General features: G+C 32.9%; 2 protein-coding genes across 3 annotated transcripts; both read left to right on the top strand.

Annotated features, from left to right (window-relative positions):
• Window positions 1-12,310: 12,310 nt before the first annotated feature.
• On the top strand, window positions 12,311-13,817 carry LOC110757005 (xyloglucan endotransglucosylase/hydrolase protein 2-like). The gene is made up of 4 exons (XM_021958519.2): window positions 12,311-12,541; window positions 12,821-12,924; window positions 13,018-13,211; window positions 13,313-13,817. Exons 1-4 carry the CDS (start codon window positions 12,364-12,366, stop codon window positions 13,704-13,706), a joined length of 870 nt encoding a protein of 289 aa, XP_021814211.1. The 5' UTR covers window positions 12,311-12,363; the 3' UTR covers window positions 13,707-13,817.
• Window positions 13,818-15,349: 1,532 nt separating this feature from the next.
• On the top strand, window positions 15,350-18,241 carry LOC148292659 (xyloglucan endotransglucosylase/hydrolase protein 2-like). 2 transcript variants are annotated; one of them, XM_088244949.1, is made up of 5 exons: window positions 15,350-15,573; window positions 16,493-16,612; window positions 17,087-17,187; window positions 17,296-17,507; window positions 17,658-18,241. In XM_088244949.1, exons 1-5 carry the CDS (start codon window positions 15,408-15,410, stop codon window positions 18,022-18,024), a joined length of 966 nt encoding a protein of 321 aa, XP_088101075.1. In that variant the 5' UTR covers window positions 15,350-15,407; the 3' UTR covers window positions 18,025-18,241. The 2 variants fall into 2 exon arrangements, with proteins under 2 accessions (XP_088101075.1, XP_088101076.1); XM_088244950.1 differs by lacking the exon at window positions 16,493-16,612 and having other exon boundaries at window positions 15,351-15,573.
• The last annotated feature ends 447 nt before the right edge of the window (window positions 18,242-18,688 follow it).

The raw sequence follows: 18,688 nt of genomic DNA, 5'->3' as shown, positions 1-18,688 counted from the left end.
CTATTTTTTAAAAAGCAAACGTACAATAGTCGTATTGTACATGTACATACGCATTTCTAATGCTTAATACCCATATTTTTTTTTACAAAAATGTCAATAATTCACACAAAGTTCACGTATTATACAAATAATTCTCATATATTATTGAATACCAATAATATATGTTGTAAAAGTTATACTAAAATATTATATAGTGGCTTATTAATATATACTTTGGATATGTTGAAACTAGCAAATTTATATCTACAAAGTACAAACTAATGAAACTTGGAGGGTCCTCTTTTATTTTTTTAATTTATATATCAAATAGTATAGATCGACCTTTTAGAATAGTATAGCCGTGCGGCTATACTACGATTATTTATTTTTTATTTTTAAATGGTATAGTGACACGTGGCGTCTAATCGCTGGAGGGCGCTTTTTGAATAAAAATGGGTACAGCCGCGCGGCTATACTCTGTGTTTTCTATTTTTTTTAAAAAGTAGAGTTGTCTTGACATGTGGCGCCTAATGACTGGACTCCTTCTTTTTTACATGTAAAAATAGTATAGCCGCGCGGCTATACTCAGCTTTATAATTGTTTTTAAAATAGTACAGCCGCGCGGCTATACTCAGCTTTATAATTGTTTTTAAAATAGTACAGCCGCGCGGCTATACTATTTTACAAACCCTTTAAGTAGCATAATATGTATTTCTCTTTGATTAGTAATCATGTTTTAGTTATTATTTACTTAGTGAAAATTAAAGGGAAAAAAGAAAAAGAAAAATTGAATTACTATTTATTAAGTAATATAATTCATGAAGTTAATTAACATATTTAATACTAATTATTCACCAAATAAATTATAATTAAAATATAATTACTAATTTAACTAATCAAATCAGTCAAATATATTATTTAATTACTAAAAATAAAATTTAAAAAAATTAATTAATCTAAACATCCTAAGTTTATATATATATATATATTTTTTAAAAAGACCTGTCCCGACGAATTATTCGTCGGCAGAGGTTTTTTTGTCGGGAGAAATCTAATCCGACGAATATTTGCCGGCATAGACCTATGCCGACGAAATTTCGTCGGGAGAAGTGTTTGTGCTATTTTTTTTTAATTTTGTTTACAAAAATATAAAATTAGTTTCATTACTTTTGTTTTTTCCCCAACTTCTTTAATTTAATTAATATCTTATAGTCTTTTATATATATATAAGTATATATGTACGTATGTATTTTTCAATAATACATTCGTATTCTATACGTGTCTACTATTTTTTAAAAAGCAAACGTACAATAGTCGTATTGTACATGTACATACGCATTTCTAATGCTTAATACCCATATTTTTTTTTACAACAATGTCAATAATTCACACAAAGTTCACGTATTATACAAATAATTCTCATATATTATTGAATACCAATAATATATGTTATAAAAGTTATACTAAAATATTATATAGTGGCTTATTAATATATACTTTGGATATGTTGAAACTAGCAAATTTATATCTACAAAGTACAAACTAATGAAACTTGGAGGGTCCTCTTTTATTTTTTTAATTTATATATCAAATAGTATAGATGGACCTTTTAGAATAGTATAGCCGTGCGGCTATACTACGATTATTTATTTTTTATTTTTAAATGGTATAGTGACACGTGGCGTCTAATCGCTGGAGGGCGCTTTTTGAATAAAAATGAGTACAGCCGGGCGGCTATACTCTGTGTTTTCTATTTTTTTTAAAAAGTAGAGTTGTCTTGACATGTGGCGCCTAATGACTGGGCTCCTTCTTTTTTACATGTAAAAATAGTATAGCCGCGCGGCTATACTCAGCTTTATAATTGTTTTTAAAATAGTACAGCCGCGCGGCTATACTATTTTACAAACCCTTTAAGTAGCATAATATGTATTTCTCTTTGATTAGTAATCATGTTTTAGTTATTATTTACTTAGTGAAAATTAAAGGGAAAAAAGAAAAAGAAAAATTGAATTACTATTTATTAAGTAATATAATTCATGAAGTTAATTAACATATTTAATACTAATTATTCACCAAATAAATTATAATTAAAATATAATTACTAATTTAACTAATCAAATCAGTCAAATATATTATTTAATTACTAAAAATAAAATTTAAAAAAATTAATTAATCTAAACATCCTAAGTTTATATATATATATATATTTTTTAAAAAGACCTGTCCCGACGAATTATTCGTCGGCAGAGGTTTTTTTGTCGGGAGAAATCTAATCCGACGAATATTTGCCGGCATAGACCTATGCCGACGAAATTTCGTCGGGAGAAGTGTTTGTGCTATTTTTTTTTAATTTTGTTTACAAAAATATAAAATTAGTTTCATTACTTTTGTTTTTTCCCCAACTTCTTTAATTTAATTAATATCTTATAGTCTTTTATATATATATAAGTATATATGTACGTATGTATTTTTCAATAATACATTCGTATTCTATACGTGTCTACTATTTTTTAAAAAGCAAACGTACAATAGTCGTATTGTACATGTACATACGCATTTCTAATGCTTAATACCCATATTTTTTTTACAAAAATGTCAATAATTCACACAAAGTTCACGTATTATACAAATAATTCTCATATATTATTGAATACCAATAATATATGTTATAAAAGTTATACTAAAATATTATATAGTGGCTTATTAATATATACTTTGGATATGTTGAAACTAGCAAATTTATATCTACAAAGTACAAACTAATGAAACTTGGAGGGTCCTCTTTTATTTTTTTAATTTATATATCAAATAGTATAGATGGACCTTTTAGAATAGTATAGCCGTGCGGCTATACTACGATTATTTATTTTTTATTTTTAAATGGTATAGTGACACGTGGCGTCTAATCGCTGGAGGGCGCTTTTTGAATAAAAATGAGTGCAGCCGCGCGGCTATACTCTGTGTTTTCTATTTTTTTTAAAAAGTAGAGTTGTCTTGACATGTGGCGCCTAATGACTGGGCTCCTTCTTTTTTACATGTAAAAATAGTATAGCCGCGCGGCTATACTCAGCTTTATAATTGTTTTTAAAATAGTACAGCCGCGCGGCTATACTATTTTACAAACCCTTTAAGTAGCATAATATGTATTTCTCTTTGATTAGTAATCATGTTTTAGTTATTATTTACTTAGTGAAAATTAAAGGGAAAAAAGAAAAAGAAAAATTGAATTACTATTTATTAAGTAATATAATTCATGAAGTTAATTAACATATTTAATACTAATTATTCACCAAATAAATTATAATTAAAATATAATTACTAATTTAACTAATCAAATCAGTCAAATATATTATTTAATTACTAAAAATAAAATTTAAAAAAATTAATTAATCTAAACATCCTAAGTTTATATATATATATATATATATATTTTTTAAAAAGACCTCTCCCGACGAATATTTCGTCGGCAGAGGTTTTTTTGTCGGGAGAAATCTAATCCGACGAATATTTGCCGGCATAGACCTATGCCGACGAAATTTCGTCGGGAGAAGTGTTTGTGCTATTTTTTTTTAATTTTGTTTACAAAAATATAAAATTAGTTTCATTACTTTTGTTTTTTCCCCAACTTCTTTAATTTAATTAATATCTTATAGTCTTTTATATATATATATATAAGTATATATGTACGTATGTATTTTTCAATAATACATTCGTATTCTATACGTGTCTACTATTTTTTAAAAAGCAAACGTACAATAGTCGTATTGTACATGTACATACGCATTTCTAATGCTTAATACCCATATTTTTTTTACAAAAATGTCAATAATTCACACAAAGTTCACGTATTATACAAATAATTCTCATATATTATTGAATACCAATAATATATGTTATAAAAGTTATACTAAAATATTATATAGTGGCTTATTAATATATACTTTGGATATGTTGAAACTAGCAAATTTATATCTACAAAGTACAAACTAATGAAACTTGGAGGGTCCTCTTTTATTTTTTTAATTTATATATCAAATAGTATAGATGGACCTTTTAGAATAGTATAGCCGTGCGGCTATACTACGATTATTTATTTTTTATTTTTAAATGGTATAGTGACACGTGGCGTCTAATCGCTGGAGGGCGCTTTTTGAATAAAAATGAGTGCAGCCGCGCGGCTATACTCTGTGTTTTCTATTTTTTTTAAAAAGTAGAGTTGTCTTGACATGTGGCGCCTAATGACTGGGCTCCTTCTTTTTTACATGTAAAAATAGTATAGCCGCGCGGCTATACTCAGCTTTATAATTGTTTTTAAAATAGTACAGCCGCGCGGCTATACTATTTTACAAACCCTTTAAGTAGCATAATATGTATTTCTCTTTGATTAGTAATCATGTTTTAGTTATTATTTACTTAGTGAAAATTAAAGGGAAAAAAGAAAAAGAAAAATTGAATTACTATTTATTAAGTAATATAATTCATGACGTTAATTAACATATTTAATACTAATTATTCACCAAATAAATTATAATTAAAATATAATTACTAATTTAACTAATCAAATCAGTCAAATATATTATTTAATTACTAAAAATAAAATTTAAAAAAATTAATTAATCTAAACATCCTAAGTTTATATATATATATATATATATATTTTTTAAAAAGACCTCTCCCGACGAATATTTCGTCGGTAGAGGTTTTTTTGTCGGGAGAAATCTAATCCGACGAATATTTGCCGGCATAGACCTATGCCGACGAAATTTCGTCGGGAGAAGTGTTTGTGCTATTTTTTTTTAATTTTGTTTACAAAAATATAAAATTAGTTTCATTACTTTTGTTTTTTCCCCAACTTCTTTAATTTAATTAATATCTTATAGTCTTTTATATATATATATAAGTATATATGTACGTATGTATTTTTCAATAATACATTCGTATTCTATACGTGTCTACTATTTTTTAAAAAGCAAACGTACAATAGTCGTATTGTACATGTACATACGCATTTCTAATGCTTAATACCCATATTTTTTTTACAAAAATGTCAATAATTCACACAAAGTTCACGTATTATACAAATAATTCTCATATATTATTGAATACCAATAATATATGTTATAAAAGTTATACTAAAATATTATATAGTGGCTTATTAATATATACTTTGGATATGTTGAAACTAGCAAATTTATATCTACAAAGTACAAACTAATGAAACTTGGAGGGTCCTCTTTTATTTTTTTAATTTATATATCAAATAGTATAGATGGACCTTTTAGAATAGTATAGCCGTGCGGCTATACTACGATTATTTATTTTTTATTTTTAAATGGTATAGTGACACGTGGCGTCTAATCGCTGGAGGGCGCTTTTTGAATAAAAATGAGTGCAGCCGCGCGGCTATACTCTGTGTTTTCTATTTTTTTTAAAAAGTAGAGTTGTCTTGACATGTGGCGCCTAATGACTGGGCTCCTTCTTTTTTACATGTAAAAATAGTATAGCCGCGCGGCTATACTCAGCTTTATAATTGTTTTTAAAATAGTACAGCCGCGCGGCTATACTATTTTACAAACCCTTTAAGTAGCATAATATGTATTTCTCTTTGATTAGTAATCATGTTTTAGTTATTATTTACTTAGTGAAAATTAAAGGGAAAAAAGAAAAAGAAAAATTGAATTACTATTTATTAAGTAATATAATTCATGAAGTTAATTAACATATTTAATACTAATTATTCACCAAATAAATTATAATTAAAATATAATTACTAATTTAACTAATCAAATCAGTCAAATATATTATTTAATTACTAAAAATAAAATTTAAAAAAATTAATTAATCTAAACATCCTAAGTTTATATATATTTTTTTTTAAAAGACCTCTGCCGACGTGTTAATACTAATTATTCACCAAATAAATTATAATTAAAATATAATTACTAATTTAACTAATCAAATCAGTTAAATATATTATTTAATTACTAAAAATAAAATTTTAAAAAATTAATTAATCTAAACATCCTAAGTTTATATATATTTTTTTTTAAAAGACCTCTCCCGACGAATATTTCGTCGGCAGAGGTTTTTTTGTCGGGAGAAATCTAATCCAACAGATATTTGCCGGCATAGACCTATGCCGACAAAATTTCGTCGGGAGAAGTGTTTGTGCTATTTTTTTTAATTTTGTTTACAAAAATATAAAATTAGTTTCATTACTTTTGTTTTTTCCCCAACTTCTTTAATTTAATTAATATCTTATAGTCTTTTATATATATAAGTATATATGTACGTATGTATTTTTCAATAATACATTCGTATTCTATACATGTCTACTATTTTTTAAAAAGCAAACGTACAATAGTCGTATTGTACATGTACATACGCATTTCTAATGCTTAATACCCATATTTTTTTACAAAAATTTCAATAATTCACACAAAGTTCACGTATTATACAAATAATTCTCATATATTATTGAATACCAATAATATATGTTATAAAAGTTATACTAAAACATTATATAGTGGCTTATTAATATCTACTTTGGATATGTTGAAACTAGCAAATTTATATCTATAAAGTACAAACTAATGAAACTTGTAGCTCGTTTGGGATTGCTTCTCTAGGAAGCACTTCTACTCATTAGCACTTCAAACAAAAGTGCTTTTATTATAAAGTTGTTGAAAATTTTAAAAAAAATCGAAGTGCTTCCTGGAAAAGCACTTGGGAGTGCTTCCTGAAGAAGCACATGGCAAGTGCTTCTCCATAAAGCCCTTCTATAGCCCACAATCACTTCAAAACTTTTCTGCCAAACCCCGTCAAAAGCGCTTTTAGTTGTCAGAAAGCGCTTTTAACCATTTCAGAAGCACTATGAAACAAGCCTTTTGAGGGTCCTCTTTTTTTTAAAAAAAATTTATATATCACCACATGTCAAAATAAGTCTAGCTGCCTAGCTATACTATTTTTAAAAGAAATTAGAAAAAAATCAATTAAGAAATATAATTATTCCCATTATAAAATAAAATCCCACAAACTACATGAATCGAAAGTGGCTTCATATATATATATATACAGTTCCCTTCAGTTGAGGGATCCCTCAAATAGTGTTATTTGAGGGATGAGGCGCTCAACCATTGGATCTGTTTTAATGACCTTGTGTGGCTGAGATTGAATTACATCTTTTAACCCGTTTTCACTCTTGACCCGCCACAAACTCCACTTATGCTTGGGAACGACGTACGCTGGAGTAAACAACTATGGTCAGACAATTATTTTTTCTGGGGCATTCTTAAGTGAGGAAACTGCAGACTCCTTCATTTGGTTGTTTAGAGAATTTTTTAGGCCTATGCCAGGTGATGCTCCGAAAATTATTATTACTGATCAGGATCCGGCAATGACAAAAGCCATTTTAGAAGCTCTTCCAAACACATTTCACAGGGGACTATATATATATATATATATATATATATATATATATATATATATATATATATATATATATATATATATATATATATATATATATATATATTTAAACATTCACAGACCTAACTACATTCCCAAATAGACACCAACCCTACCTCATCCCCTACCATAGCCACAGATAACAGTTTCTATTGGCGGCAACGGGAACTCATCCTCCCCGTATATCTTCTTTCCTTCTTCTATTTGAGTTTTGTGTACGACTTTTGATCACTGTCTGTTCAATTTTTCCTTGTAAGAACCCTCCTATGTTAGGGTTGTGCTTTCAAATGCTTATTTAGGCGGCCCTTTCATGGTGTCATGAAATTTGATGTTTTATACAAATAAAAATAAAAACCTTGTTGAGGCCCAAAAAATCCATGGTTGGGCCTGAACAAATTCCCGGCCCAAGACGATATATTATTGGAAAAAGACTCAATTTGAAGTACACAGAAGTCTGCCATGCACGAGCCATATCTACATGCCGCGCCAAAATAGAAATCTATCATGATAGAAGCTGAGATTAAAATTGTAAGAATGCATTTAGCACTGCAAATTCGTGCCAATTATCCTATCAAGCATCATACTTAAAAAAGCACGCCAAGCGACATGCCATGCCAGGCGGGAAATTATTATCCCACAACAAGCTTAAGTGGGCCCAAGCCACTCAAATGCCCGGGGCTTGCTTGAGTGGGATTGTGGTATGGATGGTAACAAATTGTCATGGGGCCCATTGATGAGTCAAGAAATGGAAGTCTCGGGTCGCTTGGGGGCCTCGGGACTCAAGCCCATTTCTTAGACCCAAAGGTGGGTAAGCACAAGAGAGGAAATAGCCCATTACCTCAACTAGGATAGCCCAACCAAAATAATCCATTCCTTTAGATAGCCCATAAAAGCCCAAATATTTGGTGAAATTAGCCCACTTAGTAAAATGGCTTGGTTTTCTATATTAAAAAGCCCAACCATTTGAATAAGGGGAAGCCAAGGCCATCAGCACTTGGCTGAAACAAAAGACCACGAAGAGGCCAAGGATTCACGTGTGAGGAGGCTTCTGGGAGAATGAATCCCAAGTGCAAGCATCCAAAGAAACCAAGGGGTATTAGCACGTAGGAGAAGATGCCACTTTTCAAACCAGCAGGCATGCTTATTTCCTTTCCTTCATCAGATTTGGCCATGAAAAGGGGAAGAAAGAAGAGAAAAAAGATGGGAAAAATGGAAGCTCTCCTCTGAAGCAGCCGTCGAAGGAAACTTGGAGCTCCCAAAAATCTCTGATTTTGTGGGATTGAGCATAACTGATTTTTGCCACCATGAGGAAAGTCAAGAAAGAGGAGAAGAAAGGAAGAGGAAAGCTTAGTTGGATTAGGAGTAAACCATTAGGGTTTCTTGGAGAAGACCCATTCCAAGCAACAATAAATAGGGCCTCTTCTACCCAACACAACACAACTCACAAACTTTAGAGAGCAAGCTTTCTCTCTCACTTGCAAACCCAGCAATTTTCGTGCTATCCTTACCCATTTTCCCTTACTTCCCCTGTTTTGGCAGATTGACAGAAGCTTGGACAGAGTCACTGTCAAGCTGCCAGAAGCTACGAAAATCACCCAAAATTCTCCCCCAATCCTCCTTAGAACCTCTCTTCCCTTCCATTAGAACCCCTAACCTTCATAGGAACCCACAACTCTCCCTCTCATAAAGTGCTAAACCCATGATAATTTTGCTCCCATGCCACATGCCTCTCATGCCAAGCCCAAAAGTTTATCTGCAAGCCTGAAGAAGTCATCTGTAAGTTGCTGCTGTTTCGGTTGGTGAAGGTAACCAAAATACTTCCTAAGGCCTTGCTGCCCTTTCGAAGCATTTTGGGGCTTAATTTTCAAACTCGGACAAAGGGGACAATTTCATCAGCCCAGCCCACTTGCTGCCGGAAGAAAAAGGCCCCTACAAACCCTAATCATTCAAATTTGATCTTATTTTCTATTAATATTTTCAATTAAGGGTATACTGCCGAATTGCCCCATAAACTTGTACATAACTATCAATTTACCCCTTGACTTTTTTTTTTAGCGAATTAAGGGCTCGAATTAAATTTTATTATCAATGTTCCCCCTGCCGTCTAAATCATCAACATTTCATCCAATTTGTCGTTAAATATGAGGGCAAATTGGTCATTTCATATGTTAAAAATAATTAAATACTATAAAATACAATAGTATGACATATAAAATGAAAAAAAAATCATTTTAATAAACAGAGGGGTGGGACCCACCCACCATTTCTTCTCTCTCTCTCTGCAACCAAACCCTTTCTTCCCTCTCTCCCTACGACTCCCTTCTCTCTGCAACCAAACCTTTTCTTCCCTCTCTTTGCAACCAAACCCTTTCTTCCCTCTCTCCCTACGACTCCCTCTCTGCAACCAAACCCTTTATTCCCTCTCTCCCTACGACTCCCTTCTCTCTGCAACCAACCCTTTCTTCCCTCTCTCCCTACGACTCCCTCTCTCTGCGACTCTGCCCTCTCTCTCTCTCTCTCTCTCTCTCTCTCTCTCTCTCTCTCTCTCTATGCAACCAAACCCATCAGCCCCCACCCTCCAAACAGCCCCATTTTATTCAGATCTTGAATCCATTGATGAGTTGTGCGATTTAGGGTTGAGATTTTGGGAGAAGGGGCAATGAACTTGTGAGGTGAAGAGGTATGGACCTTTAAGGCTGTGGGGAAAAAATCAAAGGGGAAAGGGCGCGAATGGGTTTGCGGTGGTTATGGGTTCGTTTGGGGGGGGGGGGGCTGTGGGTGAAAAAAATCTGGGTTCGTTTGGGGGGTGGGTTTGTGGGTTCTGGGTTCGTTGTGGGGGTGGGTCTGTGATGGGGGATGGGGGGAGCTCGAATGGGAAAGGGAGGGGAAGAGAGAGAGAGAGAGAGAGAGATGAGCTTGAGAAACTGCTTTGGCAAGAAAAAAAAATGGTGGGATTTTGTTGCAGGTAAGGGGGGATAGGTTGGAGAAGAAGACGCAGGGGGTGGGGTGGGTGGGTCCAAAAGATTTTTTCTTTCTTTTTTTTCTTTAATTTTTTCAAAAAATATATTTTTTTCTTTAATTTTTTTAAAAATTATTTTTTTAATGATTTGACGGATTATTGGATGACATGTTATTGATTTGGACGGCAAGGGGGAAATTGAGAATAAAATTTAATTCAAGTCCTTAATTTTGTTAAAAATAAGGTCAATGGGTAAATTGATAATTAGGTACAAGTTCAAGGGGCATTTCGGGAGTATAACCTTTCAATTAATGTTAACTAAATTGAATGGTGAACCAAATATATTTCTGACTGGAGATATCGAAGCTTTTAAACAGTTTAATTCGATATTTCAATTTAAAAAAATAATAATAATAATTAGAGGCAACACATTGCAGATATCGAAGCTTTTAAACAGTATATTTAATTATTTTTAATTCTTATTAGAGCTTGTATAAATCTATACTATTACTTATCTATATGAAGAACACCCTGTCTTTAATTTCTTTGTTTTTTTTTGGATCCCACACGATGTGGTTTTCTCTGATCTTTTTTCTAGTACTAGTTTGCACAAAGCATAATGTGGAAGGTGAAGCAGCTGATGATGTTAGCTTTGACCAAAACTACGTCGTCCGATATATATGGCAATGATCATGTCTTGCAACTAAACCAGGGAAGAGATGTTCAGCTTTCTTTGGACCAGACTACAGGTTGTAACTTTTAAGAAAATCCTATTTTACCTAACAATTTGACATGAATATACTTATCTTGTATTAACGTAACAATACTTGTGTTTTGATTCTAATTTTAATACTCATTAGGATCGGGGTTTAATTCGAAGAACGGATATGGTTCGGGATTCTTTGAAATGAAGCTAAAATTTCCATCAAGCCATTCTCCAGGAGTTGTCACCACATTTTATGTGAGGATTAATCATCAAAGTTATTTACTTAATCATGCATTATTTAAGATGATATTAATTAATTAGTACTAATATTTATGTGGAATGGCACTTAATTTCGCATCCAGATAATGAGCCTGGAAACCATGATGAGCTGGACCTCGAGTTCTTGGGTACCGATGGGCCAAAATACACATTACAAATAAATATTTTCGCAAATGGCAACGCGGGGTAGAGAGCAAAGGCTTCATCTTTGGTTTGATCCCACAAAGGATTTTCTTTCGTTTAGACGTTTAAGATTGAATGGAATTTTTATTTTTTTATTTTTTGGTCTGAACCATAAGGTGATCCTGGATGGGCCCCAACTATGGATGGCACCTTTAAGCCTTAACCACAACCCAGACTAATCCCCACTCACACCGGGTCGGCCCGTAAGAGGTAAAGTGTTGGCCAAAGTGGTGACTCCGTACGAGAGCAGGGATTGAACCCCTGACCTCTCTTAAGGAATGAGAGTGCCGAACCACTCACACTAACCACCTTGGTTAGATTGAATGGAATTTTGAGTTGAAGAAAAGTTCACCTTTAGTCAAAAAGAAAATGTAAAGTGATTTAGTCATAGCTGATGCATTGGTGGAACATAAGTTACAAAATCCAAATTAGATGTTAAAAACCTTATCAAAATGCCAATCACCAAAATTCCAGAAACCTTATCAGGATGAACAGTGGGGCCCAATGTCCCTTTTTGGCCTAGAAACACCAATAGGATAGCCTACTACAGAAGCCCAATTAATATGTCATGCTTTTTAGAAGGATGTGGTTGGTTTATTCAGAAGTGGCGTGCGGGTAACATGTAACAAGAAGCTAAGGCTCTAGATCATGACATATGACTCGCACCCTTTTTGGGTTTTTAGGAAAATCTTCAACTGTTGAAATCATCTATATATATGTATATATATAGCTTTCACCACCACAGCAATGGCACTTGCAAATAGTAGAGTTAGCCACAGTTTGGCTTACAATGGCTCTTTCAGTGTTGGGTTTCTTTGTGTTTTTGCTGCTACTTGTTGGTGGCACTATTGCAAGCAACAACGACGACAGTGCTTTTGATAAAAATTATGAAATCACATGGGGAAATGATCATGTTTTGTCTCTTAATCAGGGGAGAGAAATCCAGCTTTCGTTGGATAGCAGTTCGGGTTATCATCATCTTCTTCTTTTTTCCTCTTGGTTTTGTTAGATGCTAATTAAAGATAGTTTTTCCGTGCTTATGCATGATTAATCAACTTTTATTCTTAGCATTTCGATACGTTGATTGTCATTTTCTTCTTATTTTCAAGTAAATAACATATATATCGATCGGCGCACAATAATTAATTTGGTCCAAATATTTTCATATTTTTACATTTAGCCTATCCTATCTAAGTCCACTCCAACATGACGCACCAACTTAGACATTTGAATTACTACTTGCACAGGATCTGGATTTGGATCGTACCTAAAGTACAGTTCTGGGTTCTTTCATATGAGGATGAAGATACCAGGGAACAATAGTACTGCAGGAGTTATTACAACTTTTTATGTGAGTGTTATTCCAATTTCCATATATATAAATTCTCCTTGTTATTATATCTACCTCTTTTTCTCCTATTTATATTTTCGTTTTTACATGCAGCTGACTTCAAAGACTAGTCGACATGATGAGCTGGACTTTGAGTTCTTGGGTAATGCAGAAGGTGAAGCAATCACACTGCAGACAAATGTGTTTGTAAATGGTGTAGGCGGCAGAGAGCAAAGGATTCACCTATGGTTTGACCCAACATCACAGTTTCATGATTATAAACTTCTTTGGAACCCTCATCAAATTGTGTAAGAATCATCTCTCGTCTCATTATTCTCATTGCTGTTTATTATCGATCGAGGTTTGAATGTGCGCCGATTCAGATTCACAGTTTCATCTTTCTCCGCAGATTCTTTATCGACGACACTCCAATTAGGGTTTTCAAGAACTACACGAATTTGGGAGTTCCCTACCCAACACAGCCAATGAGAATTGAAGCAACCTTGTGGAATGGAGATTGGGCATCTCCACAAAAGATAAATTGGACCTATGCACCTTTTAGAGCTCACTACCAAGGATTTGACATAAGTGGGTGCTCAACACAGAGCTCCAACGTTGAAGAATGTTATAAATCGAATTATTGGTGGAACAATATGAATTATTGGGAACTGAACCCTACCCAAAAACAAGCATATGAGAATGTGAGGAAGAACTATATAAACTATGACTATTGTAATGATAAGCCTCGATTCCCATTTGGGCTTCCCAAAGAGTGCAATATTCAGAAAAATTATAAACTATAATCACCAGAAATATTAGATTAATTAAAGAGGGGAAAATAATACTTGTAATTCATAAAGTGCCAATTGGTGGGTATTTTCTAAAGAACATATATGCATAGTATTTAAATTGTATGGATATGATATTTTTATTGTATATGATGCATGATTAATCGGTCACCTCTGTCAAACAAAGTAAGGTACATTTTCAGTTATACATTTTTCTTCAATATGAAGGTATTTATAAGGAAATACAACCCTAAATAAAATAGGAAATAAATCTAAATTACAACATGACTAAATAAATGGGTAAGTAACCAAAATCTAAACTAAATAAGAAACCAAAATCCTAACTAAGTACTCGCCAACAACCCCTTGCTAATTAGCAAACATATCAATGCTTCTTACAGTATAAGACAAAAAAGCTAATTAAGGAAGGTTCTTTGTTGGAATTAACAGGTTTGCATTTGTAAGTTTCTTCCTGGCGTTGTTAGATAAGTACTGTGACTCAGAAATATGCTCTCTCTCTCTCTCTGTCTCTCTGTCTCTCTGTCTCTGTCTCTCTCTCTCTCTCTCTCTTGTTATACAAAAACTTGATCCTAGTTTGCATTTTCATAGATACATATAGTTTTCTATTCATTAATATGATGAGAGATGAGCATTTTATTTCTTGTATTAAAAACAAAAGGATCATGAAAACACCTATGCATAAGTGAGCCCATCAATCTTCTGAGGCATCAAAATTAAAACTGATTTGAGAGTTTATTAAAAGTTGATTAACACTTTGAGTTTAATGATGATAGATTTGTAGGTTTCCCATTCACCATTAGTCAAAATATATATATATATATATAAAATATAGTGATGGCTGATCTAATGCATGCATGGAACAAAATCCAGATTAGATTGTGTTTGGATTAAAATGTGCCAATGAGAAAATCTACGTACTCATAGAGTTGGTGCTAAGGCCGGATACTACAAAAGTTGGATGATGAAATCGTTATGGCGGGTCATGGCGTGGGATCCATAACCCATCATGCATGCAAGACTCCAATTCAACAGAAACAACCATCGAGGGCGACAGAAACTTGTAAGAAGCTGTTCTTGGAACGTGTCAGTGTTGAGTTACAAAACAATCCAATTAAAATATAGCACGTATTCAAGTCATCAAAATTGAATACTTGGCCAGTTTTTTATTTAGATTTTTTTCGCTTTAGTTTGTCACGTGATAAGAACAAGGTCAGGGTTCTAACCTGTTACTTGTTATACAACAATATTTGATCCCCTTATCACAGACGTCGAGCTTGACTGTCACAGCTAGATACAATAATGAAAAGCTATAGGATAGAGTTTCTTTCTTGCACTTCATTGCTTCCAAGCTCCTCCTAACAACACGATTTCTGAATAGCTTTTCATCAAACATATATGAACTAAAATGGGTAAAAGGGCAGGCAATTTTTCTAGTTGCTTTCATAAAAAAGAGATGGTGCATAAATTATGATGTGGTTGGTTATGGAGATAGCTATCATATGTGGAGAAGTCAATAGCGTGTGGGCATAACAGATCTCAGTAAGGTAGAGAAAAATTATGGCTCACACTCTTTTTGCCCACTTCGAGTTCTTAGGGTAAAAAATACATACAAAAGAAATATTTCTCTATTTATAACTTGCACCACCACAACCATGGCAGTAGCCTGCTAGGTTTAATTCTAGGGTTTGGCCTAAAATGGGGGTTTCAGTGCTGGTTTTAGCTGTGTTTCTCCAACTTGTTGGTGTGTTTGCCCGTGATGTTTACTTTCACGAAAATTATGGAGTCGTCTGGGGGAAACCTGATCATGTGGAAACTTGGTATCGAGGGAGAGAACTCGTGCTTTTCTTGGATCAAGCTTCGGGTTAATTTATCATCATCATCTTCTTCTTCTTCTTCTTTTATTATGATATTCAACTTTTATTGTTTTCACTTTAATCTTGATCATCTTTTTTGTTTTTGCTTTTTTAAAGTAAATGACTTGTAAAATTTGCCCCAATTTTGTTTTGTTATTAATTACATGTATTTTTAGGTTTAACCCATTTTATCTAAGCCCAACTCCAGCATAATCCACTTCATATCCTTGTCAAAGTTGCCCTAAATTGTGAGGAGTGCATGAACAATTTTAATTCCCTCCAAAAAATTTAGGCCTCTTTTGAAAAATATTAGTTCCCTCTCCTTCATTGCTTGAAATTTCATTTAGCGGTGTAAAATTTGGATATAACAACTCGTGAGTGTCCTAATTAATACTCCCATTCAAAATGGAGAGATTTGTAAGCAATAATTTGAATTTGAAAACAAAATTAAATTCGTTAAAGAAACAAGAATCATATTAGACTGAATGTATTTGAAACAACTATAACCACATTGAATGTATTTGAAACAAACTAGATGTAGTATATTATTTGAAATGACAATGAATCATTTGAAATTCATTTGTTTCCTTCCTTTCTTTCTAAATTTTCTAAACCCTTCTTTGCTTTGTCCAGATTTTAGGATGCATGAGTTGTAATAGTCTAAACAAATAACGTTACCTTATAATGTCACATGAATCCATAAGATCCAGAGTCTCGTACGTATCTAGTAACTCTTATTCATGGGCTTGGGCTAAGTCTAGGTTTATAATTAAGGAAGGGATCTATATATAACTTCACCAATGCATTACTTTCTTTTGTGAAACACAAAACACTCTCACTGGCTAGGTTTTGCCTTAGAAATGGCTTTCTCAGTGGTTCGTTTATTTCTGGTTCTTCTCCTTATTGGTGGTGGGGTGCTTGCTACAGAAACCAGCCTTCTTGACGGTAACTTTTATCATAACTATAGAACGCTCACAACGGATTCTTCTCATTTCCGGTCTTCACATCAGGGAAGAGAAGTCCGGCTTTCTATGGATAATTCTTCGGGTTAATAATCATTTCCATCTTCTTCTTCTAGATTCTAATGGAATAACAATCTCTTTGTTGGATGCTAATGATAATCTTTTTGTTAGATGCTAATGATCCAAATAAATTCTTTTTTCTTTTCCGTGAGCTGTTTGTATTGATTTTCTTTCCATTTTCTTATTCATGCCTTATTTCTCTTAAGCTGTCTTTGCTTCGTACTTATCGTTAAGATATGGAGTAATTAATCAACTTTATGTTTTTATTTATGAGAGGTTAAACCACAAAGCAGGCCATTTTTTATTTATTGCATGGTAGGTTTTATAATTTGATCCTCCATAGCCACCTCTTAGAAATTAAGAAAAATAAGTAGAACATGAGATATTAATTAACTCTTCTGAAGATCTTATATAATATATAATATAGTGGTAATTATTTAACTTTCTCTTTCCTTTATTTATTGTATATAGAAGATAATTTGAGCTCTTATTATTTCAGGGGCTTCGTTTGTATCCAAGCAATGGTTTGGTTCTGGGTTCTTTCATATGAGGATCAAATTACCACGAGGGAATTCTGCCGGTGTCGTCACAACTTTTTATGTGAATATTATTATCCCATTAATTCTCTCTCTCTCTCTCTCTCTCTCTCTCTCTCTAATGTCTCCAAATATTGCCCGTGGCTTATATATGTATATTATATATATGAAGCTAACTTCAGGCGACGGTGACGGAGTAAAGGACAAAGCTCATGATGAGCTGGACTTTGAGTTCTTGGGTAACATAAAAGGAGAGCCAATCCTATTGCAGACAAATGTTTTTGCAAATGGCACGGGCGGTAGAGAACAAAGAATTACTCTCTGGTTTGACCCCACAACAGAGTATCATGACTACAAAATTCTTTGGAACCATAATCAAATTGTGTAAGAATACATACTCATCCCCATCATCAAATTGCTCTTTATTTTTCCAAATTGTTATATATACATAAACACGGGAATTTAATTCACAGTTTCATAATATAACATGTTTGTTACAATTTGATAACGCACCCTTTTTTTTCTGTCATGCAGATTTTATGTCGACGACATCCCAATTAGGGTATTTAAGAAACTCAGAAAATCTGGGGTTCCCTTCCCGTCACAACCAATGCAAATTCAAGCAAGCCTTTGGCATGCAAAATGGGCAAGTCAGAATGAGACGGATTGGAGGTATGCACCATTTAAAGCTCACTACCAAGGATTTGACATAAGTGGCTGCCCCTGCGCAGCAAAACAATGCATGATCGAATGTTATGGGCAGAATTATTGGTGGAACGACATAAGGGAACTAAACTCAGACCAACGACGGGCATATGAGGATGTGAGAAGGAGACATATGCACTACGACTATTGTGCCGGTCCTAATACACCTGCCCCGGAGTGCAGTTTTAATAGCTAGGGTTAATAGGCTTAAGAAAATTCAAACCCTAGCTAACCCCAAAAAAAAAAAATTACAGAGGAGATAAGGGATGATATATATATAACTGTATTCATTATTATTGTAATCTGGTGATCATCATTTTGTATCTTATATATGAAGCCCTTGTAAGCAAAACTCATCACTCCTAACATTAATTAAAGATTTTTAAAAAAGGGTTTATTCTTCCTTTGGATCACATTATCGCATTAACGCTATGGAAATATTTTTGCTCACCATTGTTCTCAACACTTGACACGTGTTCATTGATGTAACCATAGTTAATTCTTTGCTTTGTATTCAAGATATATGATATTAATATTTGATTTGATATTGAATTTTAGGATACTATCTTGAAAACTTTTGGATTTATGATCAAGATATGTATTTAACGGATTTTATATGATTTGGTGAAGCATTTGATGCATTTATTTATAATTAAGATTATTACAAATTTTAGGAGAGATTTGATCATGGAAAGTTAAGAACACACTATCGTAGATATTTGGGATCAACTGTAAAGATCAAGCATTTTTGAGCCATGAACCTTTTATTTTGGCCATCAATGACCTAAAGGCTTGAGATCTCTTACCAAGAAGAAGCTATTAAAGTAACTATAGCACTTATAATTGGCGAGATTTATTTC

This window comes from Prunus avium, chromosome 8 (genome assembly GCF_965620075.1).
Source record: "Prunus avium chromosome 8, drPruAviu1.hap1.1, whole genome shotgun sequence".
In the NCBI taxonomy this organism is placed as follows: Eukaryota; Viridiplantae; Streptophyta; class Magnoliopsida; order Rosales; family Rosaceae; genus Prunus; species Prunus avium.
Note: the sequence above shows the minus strand (reverse complement) of the source record. Positions and strands in the feature narration are given on the sequence as shown.